General features: G+C 38.6%; 1 protein-coding gene across 1 annotated transcript; it reads right to left on the minus strand.

Annotated features, from left to right (window-relative positions):
- Nucleotides 1-216: 216 nt before the first annotated feature.
- Nucleotides 217-8,683, minus strand: mknk1 (MAPK interacting serine/threonine kinase 1). The gene is given in 15 exon segments (XM_042481675.1): nt 217-1,598; nt 1,762-1,805; nt 2,884-3,048; nt 5,370-5,564; nt 5,667-5,762; nt 5,862-5,917; nt 6,010-6,114; nt 6,225-6,298; nt 6,395-6,474; nt 6,861-6,958; nt 7,047-7,145; nt 7,265-7,367; nt 7,905-7,967; nt 8,619-8,641; nt 8,644-8,683. Coding segments are annotated over 15 exon segments (1,461 nt in total). The 3' UTR covers nt 217-1,378.
- Between the last annotated feature and the right edge of the window lie 1,838 nt (nt 8,684-10,521).

Consider the following 10,521-nt stretch of genomic DNA (forward strand, 5'->3'; position numbering starts at 1 on the left):
TTCTAACTACATGAAAATTCGTATTTTCAGGTGATTATAAGCTAAAGAAAGCCTACTTATTGCATTATTTTCCATTTTTGCCAAAATGTATCCCTAAATCCTACACCATGGGCCTTTAAGTCTCATTAGCTTCACATACAACCACAACGAATGCAATTTTCACATTTCAAGTCATTCAAACTAAAAACACTCTGAGAAATCAAATCAATAAGACAATAAGAAACTAAGAAAATCTTTTTGGGTTGGTGTAACATTGGTACAATAAAAATGTGCAAAAAATCAAATCAAATCAAATAAGAGCCTGAGGTAATGTTTGACTCTGATGAGTTTAAAAAAGTTAACCTCTTAAAAAATAAATATTACTGAAGGTGTTGATTTCACATTGTTAGACCAAACCGATTATTTTCGATACAACATTCTCCCTTTCAGATAAATTAAAGAGGTGACTTGTTTTAAAGTACATCAGTGCTACAGGTAGCTTGTGTTTAAGTGAAAGCTAGAAATAAAAATTTAAAAAAACAACTTTTTGATCAAAGGGTCTTCTCTAACCTCATCCATTCACGTTCCTGCACTTCCTGTAAGTTCTACACAGCCTCAACAAGAATGACTTAAAAAGGTAAAATGGAGAAATGTCCGTTTTCAGAGATGGACAGTGTCCTTTAAGTGTATCTTGCTTTATAACTGAAACAACATACATCTACACACATCTAATCACATACACTGACTGGCTCGATAAAAGTAAAAATAAGAGAGAACTCAACCTTTTCCTCCAGTGACCAAGAAGCAGTAAGTACATAAAACATAAACCAATTCCCAGTTGGACAACAAGTAAAACTAAAATCTATCAAAACTAATATTGCATTGGGACAGCAACAGTTGCAAAACCGTGCTAAACCCGTGTAATGCTGTGTTGATAATGATATGTGCTGATTAGATATTTAATATAAACTGCTGGCATTAAGAGCTGTATTGGGATCACTGTAAATTTTATCATAATGGAACAGAAAATAAATATGGACTTATTTATTATCATCATTATTATTAAGACTAACTGTAAAAATAAGCCCAAAGCTTTTCTCAAATTAAGCAGTCCTTGTTTAAAACTAGCTTAAATTGTTTCCTGGAAAAATCTCAGGAGCTTCAGATCTGTTTAAAATTAGGAGGCGGAAGCTGATTAACTGCCCTCTTTGGTGCTCAAACTTTGTTTTGCTGATAAATTTACTGGCCATGTAAAAAAAACTTTGACACCAAGAACAGTTAGTCGCTACTGTGTGGTCGCCTCTACAACACTCCTTGTGAAAACAAAAGCACACACACAAGGAGCACGCAGAGGCTGAAATCAGTCAGAAAACACGATGAGCGGACTTATACTGGTCCTTCAGGCTGTGAGGTCGTCCGATGCAGGTGCGAAGTCCCTGGTCCGCAGGGCGTTGGACTGAGCCCGTCTGCGGGCCAGTCTGGAGTTGGAAGGAGGAGAAAGCCTCATTGAGCAGACGATGGCGCCGACGTCCTCCTGCTGCTCGTCGTGCTGGGATAGCTGCCGATTAAAGGCGATGGCTTCTGCTGCAAACTGGGTCAGGTCTTTGGTGCTGCTGTTCCTGGGTGAGGACAGGAGGCAGAAGAAAATTTAAGAGACGGTTGAATGTTTTAAGCTGAACTGACTTCATTCTTCGAGCTTTTTTAAATACTAGAATTTTGTTGAAAGCGCCTTATAAACCTCAGAAATATATTTGACTTGACTTTCTAAGCCATCAATCGTACCTCTGCAGAACACGAGGAGTTGGAAGACCTCTCTCTGGAGCGTTCTGTAAGAAAAAGAAAATGAATATTTGACTTGAAATCAATTAAAATTGAAATTAAAACAGAAATAGAACTGATACCATGGTTCATACAGCTGAAGGAAGTTAGGTTTAAGATATTTTAAGACTTTTTTAAACGCCATTTGGACTGAAAGTGAAGATTTTACAATAAAAATTTGAAGAAAAAATAATAAAAAAGAAAATATGAACAACATTTTCAATACTACAAATTTAAAAAAAACAAGATCCAAGATGTCTTAAAATAATGTAGACAACCATGGAAAACCATGGCTTTTTTATTATTTAGGTGCTCGAAGAGTAAACATATGAAATTATTTCACCGAAGCTGGAGCGCCTTGTTTTGTTTTTTCTATGTCTGCATTCATTTGACACTTCTAGGATAGTTTTTTATAAATTATTTGGGTTAGTGACAATTTCCTGCAATATTTCCAAATATTGACTGTAACATAAGACATGATTTTAATGTTAATGTGAGAGGAATTTGGTAAGTTATAAGAATAACGCAATATCAGAGAAAAATGACTGATAAACTGTCTTAGAATTTTAAGGCTTTTAAAAGATTAATTTAAGACCTTTTAATACCAACTGAAAACATATTTTCAGATCAATTAATTCAACGCCTTTTAAGACTTTATAAGGATCTGCAGGAACCCTGGGTACAGTGGTGGTCTTGTATTTATTTATTCATTTATTTAAAAGGATCCCCATTAGCTGATGACACCCGTTAATCTTCTTGGGGTCCAAAATTCAGTTCATCATATTCATATCATCATATCATGAACAAAGGCGAGTGTGTGATGTCGATCAGATCAATCACAAAAGACCCTGTATACAACAGCACATCTGTTCTACTTTAATTCTGTGTGCGTCAGTTTATGTCACATTTAAGTGGCCACAGACGTTAACTGAAGCGCTCATATTGATACACGTTCAATAACAAGTTGTGACCAATACTGGACCATCGACCAGCTGCTGAACTAATGCAATCCTAAATAACGTCTATCAGCTTTACAGAACCAACCACAAAGCGGCTATTTTAGTGCACACGTGTAATGATACCCACCCCCTGCACCCAGGGGTGCTTGAGGACCTGAGCAGCGCTGAGGCGCAGAGTCGCGTCCCGAACCAACAGCTTGGATATAAGATCCTTGGCCCCCTCTGTGATGTGATCCCAGTCCTTGTCGGGAAATTCATACTTGCCCTGCTGGATGCTTTCGAACAGGTTACTCTGAAGAGAGAGTAAGACACAACATCCTGTAAAACGCTTCAGCTGTTTGATTAGCTGTGTGTGAGTCTGTGTGACCGAATTCTGCTCCGCCAGCGCCTCTCAACACACCGGAGGTGAGATTAAACATTAAACCAGAACTCTGATAATAATCAGGTGATAACAGAGAATAAAATGAATGTCCAGAACCACAGATGCAGCCACGCCGAAATCAATCCATACGGTCACACACACGCTTTGTTCCTAATGGTTTAAAGAATACCCATAGATTAGATATGACTGAACTAAGAGGAACATGTACTATAATAACTGTTGAGCAACACAGCCTGACTGTAGCAGGCAAACGCTATTTATAACAGATACACTATCTTTGTAAAGTCCCCCTCCTCACGTGTTTTAACCCTCTGAAACCTGAGTATATTGGCTTGATTCATTTCAAAAACATGGGAAGAAAGCAGTGAGCAAATCAAGAAATGGCCCAAAAATTAGCAAGACGTTACTCAAAAGTTACAAGAAGTAACTTTGGTAACAGTGAAATTATCCCAAAAATAAGCCCCCAAATTTAAATAAACAAAACTAAAAAAGGAATATCAATTTTAAAAAGCAAACAAGGAAATTACCTTTGAAAATGTATTTAAAAAAAGAAATGAATGTACTTATTTATTTTCTGTAACATAATTTTACATATATAAGTCAAACTCGACATTTCCCTTGTTTTTGGCTACCTTTAGCATCAGAGGAAACATCAGCGAGATTCAGCGTCTGGGATTAGCAGACAGAATGGTAATTGTGATTAACATCTATCTGTTTATATTGTACGTTAGCTTTCTGACTGTCTGGCAGTGGCTGCCGCAGCATTAGTAGCTGTGAAACATACATTAATTATTGCTACAATATCACAGTGTGTTCACAGTGGCTCCCATTTACTATTATGTGCGTATAAACGTTTTCACTGCGCATTAATAAGTGTGCTCGCAAAACTACAGTCTGATTCATGACACATGCGCCCCAGCTGATTTTGTTCTCTGTGCGTACGTCGGTGAATCAGCATCATTCTAAACTTGCAGGCTCGTGCCCGCTGTCTGCAACCAGCCCCCATTTCTCTGTATAAGGTTTCTGTTTGCCCTGAGGTGTGTCATGGAGAAAGCCGTTAAGTTGTCTCTATGGAAAAATTAAGACTCTGACACACCAGTGTGAAACCCTCAGTGAGCATCTGTGAACTTAATGGCAGTCAGAAACAGCTGGCAAGCCGTTCCTCGCTCTCTTCAAACATGTTCAAACAAGTCGGTCTACGATGAGCTCTTCGCTGATGGCACAGACTGAAATATCTACCTCAAAGGTTAGACATGACATCTAAACACCTGCTTGGTGGTAGATCAGAATTTTATATATACCCTGTTAATAATAATAATCATTGTCATCTTAGGTCTACTTTTTGTTAAGATCATTTTTTGGTGTTCTTGCCTTTACTGAAAAAGACAGACGGCAACAAAGAGCCGCCATCACTTTCAGGGCAATTCTGTTTATATACTTTACACAAAGAGCTGGACTTGGACACTTGTTTTTTTGAGGAATATTTTAATTATGACAATAGTTGATGAGGATGAAAGGCCGGAGATGAAATATGTGCATGATTTAGTAAATTAATTGTTTTAAATATTGTCTATTAAAGCCTTTTTTAATAAACGCAGTTTTGGTATGTTGTGTATTTAGTTAAAATGTGCGTGTTTTCATTTTCTCAGACAGCCTGGCCTTCGTCATTTGTGCATATACATGTTCTGAGGCAGTTCTAAATTTATTCGCAGAGTAAGATAAAATTCAGGTGAGAAAATATTGATGAATTGCGGGTTTTTCCTGAAACGTTTGTATGCACAATTTAAGCACAGATTTGTGCGTACGCACCATTTGTGAATGAGGCCCATTGTCATTATGCAATTATACACCAGAGGTCCCATCAGAGTTTGCATAAAGATGTAGTTCAACTGGCCGAGATTTTGATATTACATGTAATAGGTCTGCTGGAGATGTCAGGTTTCTCAAATTAATCACGCACCAAATCTAGCTTGCCCAGGGTACACTGGAACCTAAGATTTTAGGGCAATTCACAGACGTCACCCTCTGCAGTAAAGGAACACCTCGCTGGTGACAAACTTTGCATAGATACAAGTCACTGTACTCAAGACATTTTAGGGGACATAAACATAAGAAACCATTCTGTGCTAGCCACCTGTTTCTGTAATTTTCATTCATACCGACTCTAAACACTGAACAGAGACGTAAAGATGGACACTGAGCAAGTGCAGAGGCTGAATGGGTGAACATACCTGGCAGGTTCTGCAGGTTTCTCCCCGGTCCCAGCCGCAGTCGGTGCCACAGTGACCAGTGAAAGGGGGGCTGCCACTCAGCAGGATGTAGAGGATGACTCCAAGACTCCAAAGGTCACAGCGTTTGTCGTAGAAGGAGGCTTCATCAGTGAACACTTCAACTACTTCCGGAGCCATGTACTCTGCTGAGCCACACTAAGAAAGTTAAAAAAAAAACAAAAAAAACATCAAGAGTCACATAACTGTTATCCATCACACTGATATTGTGTGTGTATGGATTCAAAACTAAACTGTTACCGGTGTGGTGAGCTCTGGAGTTGTTATGGGCGTACAGGCACTGCTGAGCTTCACTCCACTTCCCAAGTCAAAATCACAGATCTTTACTGGGGACACCTGAATAGAACAATGAGGGTAAACATTATGTCATACACTAAACCTCTTTGAATAACTGATGTGCTTCTGAAAGCTTTCTGTCCTTTAAAATTCACGTACCCAATCTGTGTATTCACAAAGGATGTTCTCCAGCTTAAGGTCTCTATGGGCAATGCCTGTAAAAAAGCACATTATCACCATGAAGAAATGAGGAAACGCGGCTATTATGTTTGACTTTCAAATGATAGCTGTTTGGATGTTGACCTACCTTTAGTGTGTAAGAAGTCAAGAGCCTGGGCAATGTCCCTAACCACCTTACTGGCCTCCAGTTCATCGAAGTGCTTCCGGTTCTGGATGTGTGTAAGAATGGAGCCTGGAGGAAGAGAAGACAATCACTTATAGCAATCAGTGTGTTAATAATGAGTCATCTCAAAAAGCTAACCGTATGCAGTGAGTGTAATTGAACTTCTGAGTTGTACTTACCACCACGCAGCTTTTCAAACACCAAATAAAAGCAGGAGCTGTCCTCAAAGAACTGGATCAATTCCAAAATGTTGCTGGATTAAGAGATTTCCCAATCATTAGAATCTGTTTCATTCTGTGTGGGTTTAAAATTTAGTTTAGAAAAACTTTTTTATATAAAATGCGCTCACTTGTTTCCTTGACACTGGTAGAGAGTCTCCACTTCACGAAAGACCCTGCTGCGGCTGTGTCCTGCACTCTTTTCTATGATCTTTAAGACAAAACACAACACATTATACATAAAACTTCAGACCATTGCATGCTTTATTTAAAATTAGCCAATGATTTTGTGCAAAACTATTTCTAGAACTGTGCTAAATTGTGCACAAGCAACTGGTTGAAATTTTCATAGTAGCTGGTGATTTTAATCAACCCATCCTTCAACTCCAAAGATGCAACAGAATCAAGGACAATTTTGATTTTCATTGTTTAAACTATGTTTATTTAAACTATGTTTAACAATCCCCAACACAATACAGCATGGGACAACTTAAAAAAAAGAAAACAATAACTAGCTTTCAACAAGCTGTCTCAGCATTTTCTAACTATTATGAAAAAAATGTCTTACGCTGTTACCTACAAAATATCCTTACTCACCTTCACAGCAAACTCTTGTCCATTCTGCAGACTTATGCATCCTTGAACTTTAGCATAGGCCCCCTGACCGAGCACCTCATCTGTCAATTTGTAGAGATCTGAAGAAAAGGTGATACATGAAACTGCAGTACGTGTTTGTGTTATCTTTTGATTTTCAATGTCTGACAGTAATATCAGCTTTATTACCATCAAAGGTGCCTGTGGAGCTGTCTGTCGCTCTTGTTCTTTTCTTCTTTTTTCTTTTAGCTGCATCTGGGATGTTCACTGGCTGGCTTTTCTCAATTTCTGTTGCAACACAAAAAAACCCATATGTCAGCAATTTAGTTAAAACAGTACAGACTGTGCCGGTGTGATACTGTTTGCACCATAAGTTTCAGGGCTGTCCTAAATCAGGGCTGTTGTACCTGCTGGGCCCTGGGAAAGGTGCTGTCTCTCCACTGAAGCAACCCCGTTCTCCTGAGTTCCCCCACAACTCTGCCCCACCTGGCCCACAGCCAGGGAGTTACCCTGTAACAGAGAGAAGGAGGCCGCATGGAAGGGGGAGAGAGGGAGGGGAAAGTGCGAGAGTAGCAAGAGAGATCAGGTGGTGATACAGTAGAGAAAGTACAAGAAGGAATACAGAGTGCTCCCACTTTGTTCTCAGTGTAAAATTGTGAGACTGAAATTTTCACACAACTTCTAAAACACTTATTGAAGAGTCTACAGTACAGAAACACGTGTAGCTGATAAAAAGTTTTATTCTACAGAACTACATGTCCCAGCCTCCCTGACCTTATTTTCCGCAGTGGCAACCTGCCTAAAGAGTGGCCTGATGAGAACACAGGAAACAACATGACAGGCCTTATCTCACACTGGGTATTACCAGAAGCATTTACACAACATGTCATAGTGCATGACTCATTTGAGAATGTTGAAACTTTGACAATCCTGCACAGATAACCTTGACAGCCTGTGGACAACTTCCTGGCAGCTTGATCTTATCTAAGACATGTCTCAGGAAGTCAACACTTTTGAAATCACCAGTATTTGCATATCAGATCTCACCTGGAGAGAGTGCTGGAAGGTTTGCAGCTCTGTCATCATGCTGTGCCTCACCATGTCTGCCAACTGAGGGTACCATCACAAACACTGAGTTAGTCTGGAACAAACTGCATCAGCGGAGACATCAACATACACAAAAACAAGTGGACGGTCAAAGCATGTGAGCAATGAAAAAGCAAAAAGCTCTTTTAACTTCCTACAATAACTTGACGTGTAACTTCCTCCTTCTGACACTTTCTAATTTCAAATTTTGGTTTCGGTGTGGTCGGTTATTATTATTATTAGCTGTAACCTTCTGCCAAGTAAAAGACACGCTTCGGACTTTTTAAAGTTGGCATTTATTCATTATATACAGCGTTATAACAGCTCAGAGTGATGGTTTTATTTCGCTAACTGCTGATGTCCTGAAACTCGGTAAGTTAGCTAGCAAATGTGTACCGACAGCTAACAATAGCCACGTCATTAGCATCGCTGCCACAAAAATACAGGCACCCAAAACAAGCACAAACAATGTATATAATAGATTAACCAGAGCAGTAGACAGAGTTAGCGTCTACTTTTAACTGGTCAATCCGATGTTTTGTCATTAGCCTCAACTAGCTAGCAAGTACCATTAGCTAGCTCATCCTGCCGATTAACGTCCATTCGCCAGCTCGTATTTAGAGACCGGCCGGGTGTCGCTAAAATTAACACATACATTTAATAAACCCCTCTTACCTGGACCCTGTGTCCAAACCATCCAAATCCCCTCTGTCAAAGCCCTCCACAGCTGATGTAAGCATCCATTGCTAGCTGACATCCATCACTGAGACACAGTGACGTACACGGCGGGAAAGTACATAAACACCAGTTTTCCCCGCCCCTTTCTGCATACCTCGTCCTCCCATTGGTCAAGAACATGACTGCCACTCTCACGTCACTGTGCTTCATTCTAAGCCACGCCCTACTCCACGTAGCAGGGATTTTTTGTGAATTATGATGACATTTATTTACAGATGCAGAGGTTTGGCTGGCCAGCAGTGACCGGCTCACGCCACATACCTTCATTATTTCATCACATAGTTTTTTAGGTCATACGTTATCCGTGTCTTCGTTTATGTAGTGAGATATATTTTTGTGTCCTCATTTTGATTTGGGACCCCATATACATATACATATTGATATATGTAGGTGAACTTAAAGCTCTGCCTGATACCACCTAGCAGTCATTTCTAAAGTAGGCATCTCTCATGCAAAGTGTGCACATCAATGCAGTGTGTTGTCTAATTAATAGGCTTACAGTGTTTAGAATATTATTTATTCGTTTATTTTATTTTTACTTTTTATTTCTATGTATGTATATATGTGCATATACATCTGTAATGTATATAAAAATATAAATAAATACATGAGATTTTTTTTATAACATATATACATACATAGAAATAAAAAGTAAAAACAAAATTACTGCATAAATAAGGCAGGTTTATATATATATATATATATATATATATATATATATATATATGTATGTATGTATGTATGTATGTATATATATATGCACGCTTATAAGGAAATATCAGTCTAAGTACATAACCACTGTATTTTTTGTTTGCCAACATTTTTGAATAAAAAAATAAATTAAAAAATGAAAGTTTTTTTAAGAGCTGGTTTGATGATGAAACTAACAGCCTGTGTAGCAGACCAAACTTTAAACTCAAGTATATAATAGAAGAGATACTGTACATACCAACCTTGTAAATATGCCAAATTACTTATGTGACAGTGAAGACTTTGATGATGAAAACAAAATCATAATCACGGCAGGGTTATGAGACAATTTGCCCCTAAGCGCAGCTATGCAAAAGGGCCTCCTCTCATAGAAGCAAAACCCACAGACTGTGTGTTTTACGTTTCTTTGTCATTTGTATGCATCTATATGTGTTTGGGTGACCATTCAAAACTTATTTTGTGTCTCTTAGGGGTATTCTGTGTATTGTTTGGTCATTTTGTGTCTCCTGGTAGTTGTAGTCATTTTGTGTGTCTGTGGTTATCTTGTGTCTTTTTGTGTTTTATTCTTTCTTTAAGGTCATTTTGTGTCCCAATGAGGAAGCCTTTGGTCTCTATGAAGTAATTGGTGCATTGTTTTTGTTGTTTTATGTCTATTTGTAGACATTTTGTTTCTCCTTGTGGTTGTTTTGTGGCTCATTTTGTGCGCCTTTAAGGTTATTTTATGTCTCCTAAAAGAAGGCTGTATTCTGTCTCACTAGGGAAACTTTGTGTCTCTATGAAGTCATTTGTGTTGGGTTTGTTTGTTTGGGTTTTTCTGGGTCATTTTGTGCCACTTTGTCGTAATTTTGTGTCTCCTTTGTGGTCATTTTGTTTACCTTTTTGGTTATTTTGTTACTTATAGAGGTAACTTTGTTGCATTATGAAGTTTTTTTAAAATTATTTTTTGGTTATTTTGTGTCTGTAGTCATTTTTTATCCTCTTGCAGTACCTTTGCACCTCTTTGTGGTCATTTCCTGGTCAACATGCTTTGAGTGACATTTTGCAGGTGAAAGTCAGGAAGGTGGTTGACATTTTGCGGCCCTCAGCCTGTGCCTGGTAGGCTCATTCAGTAATCCATCCATAGTCATAA

The sequence above is a fragment of the Plectropomus leopardus genome, chromosome 3 (genome assembly GCF_008729295.1).
Source record: "Plectropomus leopardus isolate mb chromosome 3, YSFRI_Pleo_2.0, whole genome shotgun sequence".
In the NCBI taxonomy this organism is placed as follows: Eukaryota; Metazoa; Chordata; class Actinopteri; order Perciformes; family Serranidae; genus Plectropomus; species Plectropomus leopardus.